The following is a 17,871-nucleotide window of genomic DNA, read 5'->3' as shown; positions in this document are numbered from 1 at the left end:
AAAAAAACAGTTAAAAAAGAAAGAATAAAATAGTTGAATGAATATAGTACAAAAAAGAAAATTATAAAGTTTTACTTAAAATATTAGTTTTAAATTCATATATTTTCATATGTGAGTTTGATTTAATTTTATATTAATTTTTAAAAGTAAATGATAATTTTATTGATTTATTTAATTTATTCATTTTATTTCTTCCACTAATGTAATAATTATGTTTTATGCAATAACAATGGCTTGGTTGTGATTGCAATTTTAATTGTATATATAACGTCACAAAAAAATTTCATGCTATATGTATGGAAACATCGAGAGCATTTGTATTATCATCAAAATATCCCTTTTCCTTTTTGTCAATCATCAAATTTGAAATATTAATCCCTAGTCCTTATTTAATCTTATCAACATAAAATAATATATATTTACATTTTGATGATTCTATTTTGAATTAATAAATTATTTTCCGAATATATTAGACCAGAAATGGATTTTCTCACCAATTAAATTTTAATGGATTATTTTAGAATCAATCTTATTTGGTCTTTGGTGATTACCTTTAAATCAATTTCTATCACTGATAAATCACTATTTGCACTTTAGAATCACCTAGGGAATTTTTTTTATATATACCTTCTTACCTAAACTCTTGTTTTATACTTTGTATTAATTATGTGCCATGTTTTAGTATTAAACTTTATTGGCATAATACATAAAAAGCCCACAAGCTATATATTTTAAAAACATTTAAATAAATTTTTATTTTTTTATTGCATGTAATTAAACCTTTATATTTTTATTTTTTATCAAATAAACATTTATGATTAACTATTGATATTGTAGTTTTAAATAGAGATTTCAACAAGTAAAGTACTTGTTATTTTTAAAGTATCCTAACAAAAATCTCGTTATTTAAAAAGGTACTCAGATTCTGTACATATTTAATTAAATTTTTTTGAATTGTTATTTGAATCTGTGCATACGATATTCGTTAAATATTCAATTAAAATAAATTTAAAATTAATTTTTATGTACATTATTAATAAAAATTAAAATTAATTCATAAAAAATTAAAGTTTAAAATCATATCTAAAGTATCGAGATTCTCCAGAGTAGGAAAAGTCAAACGAAGCCCACCACGAAAACCAAATCTAAGCTTTTGTTGGTCCATGGAGGCGGAAACGCCAGGTGGGTAAACGACAGGATGGATTGAATAGGGTTGGATTGAAGAGAGGCAGATCACAATTGGACAGATCTAGTTCTCCTATGGTGTCAAACGAGAAGATAGAAGTCAATCGTACTGATGCACCAAAGACCACCATGCAAGCATCATATCGTAGTATGTGGCTGCACAATCACAATATTGAGTCCTTTGGGGAATCTGAATCGGAAGAAGAAGGAGAAATATTAGAGGATGTGGACTCTGATGATGACAACTTTGATGGAATAGCAGATGGCCCTTATATCTGATTATCGAAGGAAGACAAAAGGAGAATTCGCAGGCCATGGAGGAATGCCTTTATTGTGAAGTTGCTAGGCAGGAATATTAACTACACCTATCTATGTATTAGGGTGAAGCAATTGTGGTCACTTATTGGTGACTTCCAAGTGGTGGATTTGGATAACGGTTTCTACTGCGTTAGGTTCTCGAATAAGTCTGATTTCGATCATGTTTTAACTGAGGGCCCCAGGTTCATTGCTCGTCATTACCTCAGTACTATTAGACGATGGACACTCGAATTCTGCTCTAATGAAGCTTCTGTTGACTCCATAGCAGCGTGGATCAGACTTCCAGGAATGCCACTTGAGTATTATGACAGTGGAATATTATCGAGAATTGGTAATGAGCTAGGAAAGACTTTGAAAGTGGATCGTACTACGGCTTATGCTTCAAGGGGGAAGTTTGCCAAAATGTGTGTTGAGTTGCATCTGAACAAACCCCTTGTTTCAAAGGTGTATAGAAGGTAGACGACAGAGGGTAGAATATGAAGGCCTCAGAATGCTCTGCTTTCACTAAGGAAGGTTTGGTCATGACATTGATGGTTGTCCTTTGAGACGACAAGAGCAGGAAGGAATTACAGAGGAACAGGCACAGAAGACGAACCAGAACTGTGGTGATCAAGAAAAAGATTTTGTGTCTACCAAATTTGGACCTTGGATGGTAGCTAAGAAGACATACAGGAGAAACAATGGGTTGCGTGCTGAAGGTGGTTTAAATTTGAAGTCAAAAGTAGCATCTCAAAAGGGAAATATGAAAGCCAAACAAAATATAGGCACTCGATTTTATCTTTTGGACGAAGATGTTTCTGCTCCTAGCGACAATGAAATTATCCCAGAGTCATTGGAACATGTAGTTCTGGAGACTGTTAAATTAGCAGCAAAAAAGAACAAGGAAGTTATGAGAAATGAAGAAGAACTAAAGAAGTCCTTGCAAGCCTTTGCAAGCATTAGGGCAATAACATTTGTAAATTGAAGGAAATGCAAATGTAAGCAGAAGATTGAAAGGAATTTAAGAATTTATGTACATAAGCGAAATACAGCACACTTTAATTAACAACAAGAATGGATGAGATAATAACTTGCAGGGCGAATTGGCGATGCCATTTCTGGCAAATTCTTGATATTCCAACACCAATATTTTTATTTTTCTTTTTCAAGATTTCGCCATACTCCGTTTGCATCGCAAGGGCAGAATGTGATTCCAGGGCAATTGACCCTCTCCAAATATGTCAATTTTGGAAACTGAGTCTGCAGATCTTTCCAGTTTATCTGAACGCCAGTCAAATACTTCAGACGTAAAGTCTCAACTTCCCACTTCTTACTACCTTTCGGTTCACCCAGGTAACTGAGTCTTCCACCTCTAATGTAGAGGCTCTTTAGGCTCTCTAGTTTTTCAGGCACCAGCCAACTTGGTGGTTCCGGTCTTGGGAAACATTGGAGGTCTAATTTCTCTAGGCTGATAGCCTCTTCAGTTTTCTGCTTTCCTGCATCTTTGTTGTCGTTCAGGTTTTTGGCCCCTGATTTTGCAGCATCACTTCCTTGCTTCTCGCCTTCACTGCTTTCCTGTTTTCCATAATCTATTTTCCTGATCTCATCTTTGCCTTCAAGCGTGGATTTTTCTGTTGTAGCAGTCACCTTTTTTTCAGCTACTGATTTTGACGTTCCCTCTCCGCAGGCTCCCCATGGCATTTTCAAATTCGAAAGCATTGACTTTGCTGCATCATTTTGTTGCCGTTTGTAGAATTTCCTCTTGTTTCCATTGGTTTCCTGGTTTCCATTGCCTTTCTTCTCCTCTTTGTTTCCATCTATCGATTTTGACGATCCGGCTCCCCATGCTATTCTAAGCTTCCGAAGCGCCTGAAATCTATAGAGATCTCCTTCCGCTTTATCTATTGAGAATTCATCGCTATTCACATTGATAGTGAGTTTCTTCAGCTTAGAGAGTGTTGTCAAGTTACCAAAAGTACATGAGTGTCTATTTTTGCTAATGACAAAGCCCTTAAGCACTTGGAGTTCTGAGAGTGAAGTTAGCTGCTTGGGCATGTTGTCTATCAAATAGCACTCGGACATATCCAAGTAAGTCAGCTTCTTAAGTAAGCCTAACTCTTTTGGTAGTTCCTCCAGGTTGTGACATGCTCTAAGATCTAAGATTCTCAAATTGATGAGCTTACCAAGAGATTTTGGGAGCGTCGAGATTCCGGAGATTCCTTGAAGACTAAAAAACCTTAACTCCTTCATTTTTTCCAACCCTTTTAAGAATTCAGTGCTTTCCACCTCCATATGACGCTCAGCTGTGCTCTCCCATCTTCCCAGATAAAGGACGCGGACGCCCTTTATTTTGGAAAATTTCTCCTCAGGCAAGTCAGGAAATTGCTTACTAATGTTGAACAGTGTCTGCAGCTCTTCCAGATTTTTTAGCAGCTCCTTTTGTTTCCGTTGGTTTTCCTGATACGTTTTCTGCTGATTTTCTGAACTTGTTGGCTGCTGCTTTTCCTGATTTGTTTGTTGTTGCTTTTTGGAATTTTTTTGCTGCCTCCCTTTCGAATTTGTTTTTTGTTGGTCACCCGGGTTGATTTTCTGCTCCTCTCCCTCCTGGAAAGGATTTTTGGAGAACCAATGAGAATGTCCTTCGGATTTTATCAAACATGACTTTTCGCTCGCTGAAACATCCATCGTCGGGATTCCTTTGGCATCGTAATCAAAGAAGTTAGCCTCCTTGGCAAGCTTGATCAATAAAGAACGAACAATTGGGTGCATCTTATAACGGGTGGCAGGCAATCTGCTTTTTTTCTCGACAGGCTCAATGAATCCTTTCTTGATGAGTTCTCCAAGAACATCGTTCACACGATCCATATTCTCCTTTTCTCCTGTAACGATTGGATTTTCCATCAACCTCTCTCCAAACCACCAAAATCTTAGAAGGCTCTTCTTAATTTCTGCGTTCTCGGGGAAGATTGCGAAACACAACAGGCACATCTTGAGCGCTTTCTTATCAAGGCCATTATATTTGTCTTGAATCTCTTCGTAAAAAGAGCCTTTGATCTCAAGTATATTTGCGGCTTCGTATAGATTAGGCAGATCACCTTCTTCTCTGCTGGCAACAGTCGCCTGCAAATAACGACTTGCGTCAGAAATTAAGTTTGAGGCTTGATGCTGCAATGGGATCTGAATTTTCACTTTGGTGATGTTGCTTCTCAGAACTTTAAGATTTTGTTGAATCTGCTTTAAGGAACCACTTGAGGATTTCAACACTTCAAGATCTTTCAGGATGTCGTTCACATTGTTGTCAAGAGTTTTTAGCGGTTCTTTGAGATCACCTTCAAATTTCTTCAGTTTGTCAAAAGCTCTAATCATATAATCGAGCTCTTTGCAAACTTTCTCAAGGTCAGTGTTTAATTTTGCCTGTCCATCTTCACTGGGAGCTAATTTGATTCCTCCCTCTTGACTGCCTCGATCAGGAACATCGCCCTTGATCACCTTCTCGTCAAGGAGTTTACGCAAGTCGGTTAGCTTGTCAATGATACTCTGAATGGAGATGGTTGCAGCGGCATCTGTATGCTGCACTGAATCACCCTTAGACGAAGACATTGTCTAATGGCTGAAGAGAAAATTAAGCTGAGCAAATGGAAAATTATCAGATTTGGAAGAAACTAAAGGTGTGGGTGAAATTCTATGCCAGAAGCTCTTCTTATAAATTCTGAGTCGAATCCAATTTGATGACAATTCTATAATCATTTGGAGTTCCCAAACTTTGCAGTCAAGAAAGAGACTTATTTATTCCTTCACATTCTGTAACGGAATTAGAAAGAAATTTTTTTGATAATATTTTATTAAAAAATTCTTTTATCTTCGTTTTTTTTATAATTAAAAAAGAGAGATTCGAACTCTACTCTTTAAGTAAGAAGATAATACACCAACCAATAAACAATGTTAAAACTTACTTAATGTATTTTGTAAATTTTTGGTATCACAGTTATTTCTTTTACTTTTACTTATTAATTTATAATAACAGTGCAAAAAAGAAAAATCCCCTCGATTCCCCTTAATCTAATAATAGTGGTAATATAATTTGACAAAAAGAACTAATCCTTGCACTCATATTCTTTTCCTCTAACATGAAAAGGGTATTGAAAACTTAATTGAGTTGCTTACGAATAGAATATCGTTGAGGCACAAGTTATTCTTATTCTAAAATTAGTTTTGGTGACGTTGGATGGAAGTCAGGGATCCTTTCAAGGTCCCTTTTACACCTATGATGAACAAGGGTGAAAGGGGAAGCGTAGTTTTATTAAGATTCTTGCCAACCTCACTTTATTTACCTAAACCTGTGAATCAAGCATGTGCGACAGAATCATTATTCTTCATTGAGGATGTTAATTTGATATGTAGTGCTCACGTTTTATATATCTTCTTACTTGCTCCATATAAGTTTGAAATATCTTATTTATTTTTTATGAAGCACTTAATATGACATTTTTTTCTTACTTAATCCAGTAACGCCTTTGTCATTGTCGATAATCCTGCTTGTTTATCTTCCGAATTCTTTTGAAATGTTTGGATATCACACGCACGCACACATATAGGCGCACACACATTTATATATAAACATCAAAACTTATTATTTGAAAATTATAATTATAGTTATAAATCATTTTAATATATGTTAAATTATAGATTACAAATTCTTTCAAGACATGGAGTGAGTGATAGGAGAAAAGACAGAACAAATCATTGCCAAAAGAAATTTAAAAAAAAAAAAAGAAATGGAAAAAGAAGTGGTCTCCATTACCTCCTAAAAAGATGCCATTGTTGTTCTGCTACGTGGAAAATTAATATTGTAATAATTACATAAATTGAAATTATTTATCTTCACTTACTGTTTGGTGAAGTGTTTTTTTTTTTATAATTTTATATAACGTATGTATAAATAAATTGTTGGGAAATTGCGGAATTGTCTCTAAAGAATTGCCCAAGATCTAACCCAATCAATAGAATAAAGAAAGAAAGAAATCAAGCACACCCACAAGAACACAAGAATTTACGTGGTTCGATCTTTTGATGACCTACGTCCACGGGCACAACAACAGAGAAAAATTCACTAAGAGAAAAATCAGGAGATTACAAGAACAGTCTCAAACTCATAACCCTTATCCCACGTACACCTAAATCACTCTCTCTAAATCTAGGTGATAATTTATTCTTTAACGCCCATAGGGTCCTTTTATAGTATCCAATACAATAACCTTATCCTAATTTAATTAGAAATCTTATCCTAATAGAATTAGGATTTGTTATTCTAGTTTAACTAGATTTAAAGACTATTTATAAGGTATACTAATTTAATTAGAATTAAACAATCCTAATTACATCACAATTCAAGACTATCCTAACAAATCTCCACCTTAGGCTTGAATTCACCAAGCTCCACCTTACGAACCAATCTCTGTCGACACCGCCACTGCCCCAATGGGCCTCAAGCACTACGAACACCGATCAAGTCCAAGCAATGCTTGAACTTTATCCCAGAAACTGACTTAGTTAGCATATCTGCCGGATTTTCATCTGTAGCTATTTTCTTTACTACAATCTCACCTTTAGAAATAATCTCTCGAACGAAGTTACACTTGACTTGGATGTGTTTGGTTCTCTCATGAAACATCTGATTTTTAGTCAAATGTATAGCACTTTGACTATCACAAAACACAACTGTTTGTGTTTGTTCAAAACCAAGATCACTAACCAAGCCTTTAAGCCACAAAGCCTCCTTCACTGCCTCGGTCACAGCCATATATTCAGCTTCAGTTGTAGACAAAGCAAAGGTTGATTGAAGAACTGCTTTCCAACTGATTGCAGATCCTGAGAGAGTGAACACATACCCCGTTTGAGATCTTCTACTATCTAGATCACCAGCAAAATCTGATTTGGAGAAGCCAACCACATTACGACTAATGTTTGCACCTCCTTCACACACTAAGCCAACTTCAATAGTAACTTTAGGTGTTTTCACAAGCTCCCATGTTTGATCCCAGTGTAGAGACTCAATCTTCTTAGAAGACTCGACATATATAATTTTCTCATGATAAAAGTAAGGCTCTTCAATCTCTACTTCCACAAATAAAACATAAGAATCAAAATCACCATCAATACAAGTAATGCTTCGTTGAGATACCAATTCTTGTACCTCTTGCAATTCTTTCTGGATTTCACTATCATCTCGCACTGTCACAAGAGCATTGATTTCAAGCTCCACCTGCTTGCCAACTTCTTGGTCTGATGTGTTTGCAATTCTAGACTTTATCCCACAAAGTAATGCAGACTTGTCAAAGGTAACATCCCGACTCACCATAAACTTGGGGAACTTACAATCAGTACACCACAACCAATAACCCTTCACCCCATATGCATAGCCTAGGAATATGCACTCTGTCGCCCTCAACTCAAGTTTACCATCACTCACATGAACATGAACAGGACAACCAAATACTCTCAATATAAAATAATCAGCAGGCTTACCAGACCAAACTTCCTTGGGAGTCTTAAATTCAATTGCAGTTGATGGAGACCGATTTACCAAGTAACAAGCCTTGTTGATAGCTTCTGTCCAAAATACTTTGGTTAGGCCAACATTTGAGAACACGTATTTTGCTCTCTCCAAAAGTGTTTTCTTCATCAATTCTACAATATCGTTTTGATATGGTGTTTTGTCGACAGTGCGATGTCTAACGATTTTCTCATTCTTGTAGAATAGACCAAACTCACCTTTGCAAAATTTCAAACCTTTGTTTGTTCGAAAGCTCTCGATCCTTTTCTTAGTCTGCTTCTCGATCAATACCTTCCAATGCAAAAAGGTGGTTAACACTTCACTCATAGCCTTTAGAAGATACGTCCACACCTTTCTTGAAAAATCATCAATAAAGATCCACATGTATAATGATCCACCTTTTGATACCACCGGAGAAGGATCCCACAAATCTAAATAGATGTAGTTTACTGTACCCCTGGTTTGATGAGTTTTAGTGCTAAATTTCACTCTATGTTGCTCACAGAAATCTAGCTTTCCACTCTTTTGACCACACAGCAAACTATGCTTACTTAGTTTTCTAATCCCTCTCTCGCTCATATGACCAAATCTCATATTCCATAAACGTGTTACATCATCTTCAGGATCATTAGATGAGACCACAGAAACAGTTTCAATGACCGTGTTTCCCACTAGACAATAAAGGTCACCGGATAACTTGCCCTTCATGATAGTTAAGGCTCCTTTAGATACATTCAAGACACCATCTTGGCCACTATATTTGTAGCCCTTCTTATCTAACAAACTCAAGGATATTAAATTCTTTTTCATGTCAGGGACATGTTTTACCTCAAGTGTTCTTACCATACCATCAAACATCTTGATTCTAATTGTGCCAATTCCAACAACTGAGAGAGAGAAATCATCTCCTAATTGTACAGTGCCCATATTAACAGATTGATAAGTTGTAAACCAATCACGCCTAGGACATATATGAAAGCAACAAGCCGAATCCAAGATCCATGTATCCATCAGGTTACAATTAGTAATTGCAAGAACATTATCAGTTTCCTCAAAAGTATCAAAGTCATCTCCAACCACGTTTGCAGTATTCTCAGACTTATTAAACTTTTCATCATCCTTGAATTTGATACAGTCTTGACGAAAATGCCCTTTCTGACCACAATTCCAGCAAGTTTTCCCTTTTGCTCTAGATTTACCTTTTCTGTCTAAGCCTTTCTCTTTACCTCTACCTCTATTTACAACCAAACCTTCTGCTTGATTTTCATTCCGAATACCACCAACTTTCTTCTTTAATTCCTTGGAATTTAAAGATGCCCTTACATCCTCGAAAGTGAGAGTGTCTCGGCCGTAAAGCATAGTATCCACGAAATTTTCATACGATGGAGGCAAAGAACATAAAAGAATTAGGGCTAGGTCCTCATCCTCAATTTTAACATCGATATTCTTTAAATCAAGAATAACTCTATTAAATTCATCAATGTGGGTATTAACGGACGTACCTTCACTCATCTTGAGAGTATACAATCGTTGCTTCATATAAAGCCGATTCGTCAGGGACTTGGTCATATAAATACTTTCGAGTTTAAACCACACTGCAGCAGCAGATTCTTCATCCGTGACTTCTCTTAGCACCTCATCAGACAAAGCAAGGAGAATAGCACTATGTGCTTTTTCCATAAGGTCATCTTTCTCACCATCAGATAAATTCGAGGGAAGATGCTCTTTTCCCTTCAGTGCCTTCAACAGTCCTTGTTGCACTAGCAATGCGCGCATCTTAACACGCCACAGGCTGAAATCGTTTCTTCCATTAAACTTTTCAATCTCATACTTGGTCGACGAAGTTGCCATAGCGAGATTCAGATTGATCCAAGACCTTGAAGCTCTGATACCAGTTTGTTGGGAAATTGCGGAATTGTCTCTAAAGAATTGCCCAAGATCTAACCCAATCAATAGAATAAAGAAAGAAAGAAATCAAGCACACCCACAAGAACACAAGAATTTACGTGGTTCGGTCTTTTGATGACCTACGTCCACGGGCACAACAACAGAGAAAAATTCACTAAGAGAAAAATCAGGAGATTACAAGAACAGTCTCAAACTCATAACCCTTATCCCACGTACACCTAAATCACTCTCTCTAAATCTAGGTGATAATTATTCTTTAACCCATAGGGTCCTTTTATAGTATCAAATACAATAACCTTATCCTAATTTAATTAGGAATCTTATCCTAATAGAATTAGAAATTGTTATTCTAATCTAACTAGATTTAAAGACTATTTATAAGGTATACTAATTTAATTAGAATTAAACAATCCTAATTAAATCACAATTCAAGACTATCCTAACAAATCTCCACCTTAGGCTTGAATTCACCAAGCTCCACCTTACGAACCAATCTCTGTCGACACCGCCACTGCCCCAATGGGCCTCAAGCACTACGAACACCGATCAAGTCCAAGCAATGCTTGAACTTTATCCCAGAAACTGACTTAGTTAGCATATCTGCCGGATTTTCATCTGTAGCTATTTTCTTTACTACAATCTCACCTTTAGAAATAATCTCTCGAACGAAGTTACACTTGACTTGGATGTGTTTGGTTCTCTCATGAAACATCTGATTTTTAGTCAAATGTATAGCACTTTGACTATCACAAAACACAACTGTTTGTGTTTGTTCAAAACCAAGATCACTAACCAAGCCTTTAAGCCACAAAGCCTCCTTCACTGCCTCGGTCACAGCCATATATTCAGCTTCAGTTGTAGACAAAGCAAAGGTTGATTGAAGAACTGCTTTCCAACTGATTGCAGATCCTGAGAGAGTGAACACATACCCCGTTTGAGATCTTCTACTATCTAGATCACCAGCAAAATCTGATTTGGAGAAGCCAACCACATTACGACTAATGTTTGCACCTCCTTCACACACTAAGCCAACTTCAATAGTAACTTTAGGTGTTTTCACAAGCTCCCATGTTTGATCCCAGTGTAGAGACTCAATCTTCTTAGAAGACTCGACATATATAATTTTCTCATGATAAAAGTAAGGCTCTTCAATCTCTACTTCCACAAATAAAACATAAGAATCAAAATCACCATCAATACAAGTAATGCTTCGTTGAGATACCAATTCTTGTACCTCTTGCAATTCTTTCTGGATTTCACTATCATCTCGCACTGTCACAAGAGCATTGATTTCAAGCTCCACCTGCTTGCCAACTTCTTGGTCTGATGTGTTTGCAATTCTAGACTTTATCCCACAAAGTAATGCAGACTTGTCAAAGGTAACATCCCGACTCACCATAAACTTGGGGAACTTACAATCAGTACACCACAACCAATAACCCTTCACCCCATATGCATAGCCTAGGAATATGCACTCTGTCGCCCTCAACTCAAGTTTACCATCACTCACATGAACATGAACAGGACAACCAAATACTCTCAATATAAAATAATCAGCAGGCTTACCAGACCAAACTTCCTTGGGAGTCTTAAATTCAATTGCAGTTGATGGAGACCGATTTACCAAGTAACAAGCCTTGTTGATAGCTTCTGTCCAAAATACTTTGGTTAGGCCAACATTTGAGAACACGTATTTTGCTCTCTCCAAAAGTGTTTTCTTCATCAATTCTACAATATCGTTTTGATATGGTGTTTTGTCGACAGTGCGATGTCTAACGATTTTCTCATTCTTGTAGAATAGACCAAACTCACCTTTGCAAAATTTCAAACCTTTGTTTGTTCGAAAGCTCTCGATCCTTTTCTTAGTCTGCTTCTCGATCAATACCTTCCAATGCAAAAAGGTGGTTAACACTTCACTCATAGCCTTTAGAAGATACGTCCACACCTTTCTTGAAAAATCATCAATAAAGATCCACATGTATAATGATCCACCTTTTGATACCACCGGAGAAGGATCCCACAAATCTAAATAGATGTAGTTTACTGTACCCCTGGTTTGATGAGTTTTAGTGCTAAATTTCACTCTATGTTGCTCACAGAAATCTAGCTTTCCACTCTTTTGACCACACAGCAAACTATGCTTACTTAGTTTTCTAATCCCTCTCTCGCTCATATGACCAAATCTCATATTCCATAAACGTGTTACATCATCTTCAGGATCATTAGATGAGACCACAGAAACAGTTTCAATGACCGTGTTTCCCACTAGACAATAAAGGTCACCGGATAACTTGCCCTTCATGATAGTTAAGGCTCCTTTAGATACATTCAAGACACCATCTTGGCCACTATATTTGTAGCCCTTCTTATCTAACAAACTCAAGGATATTAAATTCTTTTTCATGTCAGGGACATGTTTTACCTCAAGTGTTCTTACCATACCATCAAACATCTTGATTCTAATTGTGCCAATTCCAACAACTGAGAGAGAGAAATCATCTCCTAATTGTACAGTGCCCATATTAACAGATTGATAAGTTGTAAACCAATCACGCCTAGGACATATATGAAAGCAACAAGCCGAATCCAAGATCCATGTATCCATCAGGTTACAATTAGTAATTGCAAGAACATTATCAGTTTCCTCAAAAGTATCAAAGTCATCTCCAACCACGTTTGCAGTATTCTCAGACTTATTAAACTTTTCATCATCCTTGAATTTGATACAGTCTTGACGAAAATGCCCTTTCTGACCACAATTCCAGCAAGTTTTCCCTTTTGCTCTAGATTTACCTTTTCTGTCTAAGCCTTTCTCTTTACCTCTACCTCTATTTACAACCAAACCTTCTGCTTGATTTTCATTCCGAATACCACCAACTTTCTTCTTTAATTCCTTGGAATTTAAAGATGCCCTTACATCCTCGAAAGTGAGAGTGTCTCGGCCGTAAAGCATAGTATCCACGAAATTTTCATACGATGGAGGCAAAGAACATAAAAGAATTAGGGCTAGGTCCTCATCCTCAATTTTAACATCGATATTCTTTAAATCAAGAATAACTCTATTAAATTCATCAATGTGGGTATTAACGGACGTACCTTCACTCATCTTGAGAGTATACAATCGTTGCTTCATATAAAGCCGATTCGTCAGGGACTTGGTCATATAAATACTTTCGAGTTTAAACCACACTGCAGCAGCAGATTCTTCATCCGTGACTTCTCTTAGCACCTCATCAGACAAAGCAAGGAGAATAGCACTATGTGCTTTTTCCATAAGGTCATCTTTCTCACCATCAGATAAATTCGAGGGAAGATGCTCTTTTCCCTTCAGTGCCTTCAACAGTCCTTGTTGCACTAGCAATGCGCGCATCTTAACACGCCACAGGCTGAAATCGTTTCTTCCATTAAACTTTTCAATCTCATACTTGGTCGACGAAGTTGCCATAGCGAGATTCAGATTGATCCAAGACCTTGAAGCTCTGATACCAGTTTGTTGGGAAATTGCGGAATTGTCTCTAAAGAATTGCCCAAGATCTAACCCAATCAATAGAATAAAGAAAGAAAGAAATCAAGCACACCCACAAGAACACAAGAATTTACGTGGTTCGGTCTTTTGATGACCTACGTCCACGGGCACAACAACAGAGAAAAATTCACTAAGAGAAAAATCAGGAGATTACAAGAACAGTCTCAAACTCATAACCCTTATCCCACGTACACCTAAATCACTCTCTCTAAATCTAGGTGATAATTATTCTTTAACCCATAGGGTCCTTTTATAGTATCAAATACAATAACCTTATCCTAATTTAATTAGGAATCTTATCCTAATAGAATTAGAAATTGTTATTCTAATCTAACTAGATTTAAAGACTATTTATAAGGTATACTAATTTAATTAGAATTAAACAATCCTAATTAAATCACAATTCAAGACTATCCTAACATAAATAATAATATATATATATATATATATATATATATATATATATAATGTTAAAAAATCTCGCATTAAAATTCAAAATTTAAAATTTAAGATTTAAAATTTATTTTTTAAAATTTAAAATTTTAAAATATTTTTATTAATAGTATAAAATTAGATACATGATATAAAATTATGATAAATTCAAACATAACACTAAATAGAGACAAATTAAAGAATTTTTATTCATATGTAATAATTACATTGTAATATCTCTGTTCTTGCAAAGTACTGCGAAAGCAAACAAAAAAATTATACTACATAACAACTTAAATTACACTAGAATCACATTACAATATACGTTTATTCCTTGCCAAAGAAAACTTGGAGTTAATTCTGAACACCTATCACCGACCACCTACAACATAAATTTATTCTAAAAAGAGAAACACACTTAACATAAAGGAAATAGATGTTGGGTTCCATCTCCAGGAATCCAATGTAAGATTCACTGGATCGGTTACTTTCCCACGAGGAGTTTTGCTCTTGCATGTCCTTCGTTGATTTGGAACTGCTCCCCAAGTCCAAAGTGAGCCATCAGCAACCAGAAAAACGTAATAAGCTCTCCACCTTTACTTACCCGCTGAGCATGTGTGCTTGCTCTGCAATGACTTGCCGCATATGAGACTAATTCCACCCACACTCTGCAAATCAGCTTCCATCTGTCCTTCCTTTCCAACCTTTTTAGCTCTTGGGCGAGCATGCTTGCATCGAACAACACAGATTTGCTTCTGTCTCCCTTCACTGTCACAGGTTCGACATCTGTATTCACTGAAAGAATTTCTTCGCAGGCCTTATTGTCTGCGTTCGGTCGCAAACTCCGTCTCTCGAAGAATCTTTGAGCCTCGGCACAAGTGTCTCGATATCTTATTTTTCCGATGCCCGCCACTGCAGACATCATAGATGGCTGAAAAATTAGAAGATACAGCATGTAATCCGAGAGAATCTTACTGAATTCTTTTTCAGCCTCTTCCTCAGTGTCAGTGTTGTAGCAGAGATCAGTAGCAATGTGCCACAAGAGAAGGCTCTCGTCATATGGAACATCACTCACATATTTCAGCAACTTGCTACGATCGTTTGCCGAATCAGTATCCGTTAAAACCCAATCACCTCTGGCTGAGGATATCCTCTTTGCAGTTTCTGGGGTATCTGCAAACTCAGATTTAGTTTTTAGCTCCTCGAAGATAAATTTCCATAGCTCCAGGGTGAATGGCTCACTGGACACGTACATCATCTCATCCACCAAATCCTTAACGGGTTTGGTAATTTTTTTGAAAGCCCAGTTGAAAAATTGATTTACCTTTTCTTCAATACACTTTAAAAATCTAATGACTTTGCTGATAATAATGGAGCCCGGTAAGCCACTGCTATTAGAAGACACGACCTTATTGGGAAGAGAGGTGTTACACGGACTGATTTTTCCCTTGATCTTGGTCATGCCATCGCCAACTTTCTTTATGACTTTATCGATTCCCAACAGATGATGGATTTTTTCAAACATAATTACCCACAAACTGGGGAATTCATGGATAGTTGTCCTACGGCTTTTCAGGCAATACCTTATTAGGTTGTGTGCTGAAATGGATCCAGACCACCTTCGAAACCCAAGGGGAGTAACCAACGCATGATGGCGATGGTCAGAATTCTGTATCCCACATTTTTTACAGCGGTGCCACCGGGGCTTCTTGAGAGCAAGGAAACCACCGAAGAAAGCAGCAATGGGCCTACAATATGGACTTTCAAGGTACTTGAATATAGAAGCAAAAGTCCGATCCGAGAAAATGAGCATGAGGAACGCTACCACATCCAGAGCGACGGCGCCGAGGAGCAAGGTGTAGGTGATTCCTATATCAACTCCGTGGAATTCATCTTTTTTCGTTTGGAAATAGAAGATTCCGAGAGTAGCTAGATTCGCCGCAAAAGCTATGAATCGGAAAATATATCCTATGGTAGAATGCACAACTTCCATCTTGGTATAGAGAGTCCCATACAGGAAGTTGAGTTCGACCTCAATTATCCTCAGAGCGTCTTCGGCTGTCCTCCTAGTGAAGAAGTCACGGCTCTCATCACGCTCTCGGAAGCTGAAGATGAGATCGACCACCAGTCCCTTGAATATTTGGAAGTAGTCATAAGCATAGTGCACTACTTCGAGATGATTCAAATCGCCTTCCTTGGGTGGAACATCAGAAGCCTTGGATTCTTTATCAGGTTCTGGCGTCATATTTATTCGCGTTGGAAGTTTGGCGTCTTTCTTCGAAGCGTATTCCTCCATAAGCTTGGCATAGTTGGGCCCAGGATCCGGATCTTTGAGCATGGAATCCCGAAACTGGTCCAAGCTCGCAAGGAACAAAGCTCGTGTCCGCTCGACGTACTTGATGATTCCAGCGACAAACATGAGCGCTGTGGGGATCCATAGATTTTCGTTGGGAAGCGATTGGACGAAGACGTAAAGAACAGCTCCGGCCTGAAACCCGAGGCTAAGCAAGTGCCTCAGCCACAGTTGATTATCTTCAAGAGCAAAAGCAGTAATGGTATCAGGGCCGCCAAGGTGTAGTAAAAGAAAGGGCGCCCAGAATGCTAGCAGATCAGTGCTCTCCGTTGGATTGGGCTGATTACGATTGTTGGATTGGTTGCGTTGGCTGTTGGAGATGAGACCAACAGCAAAATTGGCAGCTGCGTCAGCCAACAAGTAAGCAAACCAGATGAGCAAGATCACCCATGTTTTCCTTGCGGATTTTCTGATTGGCGCCACAAAAATCAGCACGACCTGCAACCAGAGACTGAACAAAATAGACCCTCGTATGTTCCATTTGTCCCAAAGCTTTTTCACACCAAAAGGGATGGTTAGAGAGATGTGGACCATATTTTCCCTCTACACTCTTTTCCTTCTCACTTCACTCTTTAAGCACAACATAGGGAGCGAGCCAAGTCAAGCCATTTTCTTTCCACTTTTTCTAATGGAACTGGCTCACTCTTGAGACTTGGCATGCATTGAGCACAATTTGTGTGGGTTGAATGGAGGTTTGAGTAGTATATTTAAAAACCCAAATTTTTGTAAATCTTTTACATTAAAAAAAAATTGACAGCTTGTGGTTCCTTCGCACTTACAAAAGGCTCTGCCTCTTCAATATTTTGCCTTCGTCAACATTAAAGCTCATAATTTATAGACATAATTAATGATTTTAACAATTATAGATGAAATTGATTTCCTCACGGTTTATAACTGAAGGACAAGCAGCCAATAATTTAGTACTAATTATCGGGAAAGAAAATCATTATTGATTTTTCAAATGTTCCAAAGCTAATCAAATTTTTTGGAGAATAATATTAGATTATTCAACTCTATTTTGTCATGATGAATCATTGCTTCTTTTTCAACCTAATATTATTCTTGTCTCGTACAATCAAAATCTTCAGCTCATTTAAAAAATAGTTATCTTTATATACGGAAACATCATACACTCTTAGTTTTTAAAGTAAAAAACAAATTTTAACTCTAATTAGATCTTGTATTCAAATTGGAGATTATAAAAATGAGGTCTATGAAAGAACTATATTATAATCCTAGCATTAATCTTGTTATTTTTGGATAAGCCTAAGCCTAGCATGATTCTTCACATGTTGCTCTTTGGCTTTTCTTTTCGCAACAAAAGCTTCCCTAAGTGGCATGAGACTTAGACTCTTGATCCCTACAAAAGCATTTTGGGTAAAAACGAGAATATTGCTGCTACTTGGTTGAGTTTCTTAAGCAAAGAATTGTCATGGTACACGTTCCTTTTCTTTTTATCTTCTTCCATCAGAATTGCTAACGACACAAGTAATTCTTATTCTTAAGAGAAGCCAATCAATCATTTGCTGACGATTGTTGAGTGATGAAAGGCAAGCTCGATCGGGAATATATAGATTGCTTGCTTGTTCGGGCATTCTTTCCTGGTCTTTTTTGCAC

At 37.1% G+C, this 17,871-nt stretch overlaps 2 protein-coding genes across 2 annotated transcripts; both read right to left on the bottom strand.

The window, feature by feature from the left end:
* On the bottom strand, positions 2,412 to 5,206 carry LOC18606844. Its single transcript, XM_007040687.2, has one exon. The coding sequence runs from the start codon at positions 5,080 to 5,082 to the stop codon at positions 2,635 to 2,637; it is 2,448 nt and encodes an 815-aa protein (XP_007040749.2). The 5' UTR covers positions 5,083 to 5,206; the 3' UTR covers positions 2,412 to 2,634.
* Positions 14,089 to 16,962, bottom strand: LOC18606843. The gene has a single exon (XM_007040686.2). It carries the CDS (start codon positions 16,786 to 16,788, stop codon positions 14,386 to 14,388), a length of 2,403 nt encoding a protein of 800 aa, XP_007040748.2. The 5' UTR covers positions 16,789 to 16,962; the 3' UTR covers positions 14,089 to 14,385.

Source organism: Theobroma cacao, chromosome 3 (genome assembly GCF_000208745.1).
Source record: "Theobroma cacao cultivar B97-61/B2 chromosome 3, Criollo_cocoa_genome_V2, whole genome shotgun sequence".
Taxonomy (NCBI): Eukaryota; Viridiplantae; Streptophyta; class Magnoliopsida; order Malvales; family Malvaceae; genus Theobroma; species Theobroma cacao.
The sequence above is the reverse complement of the archived record's forward strand: the minus strand, read 5'-3'. Positions and strand labels throughout refer to the sequence as shown.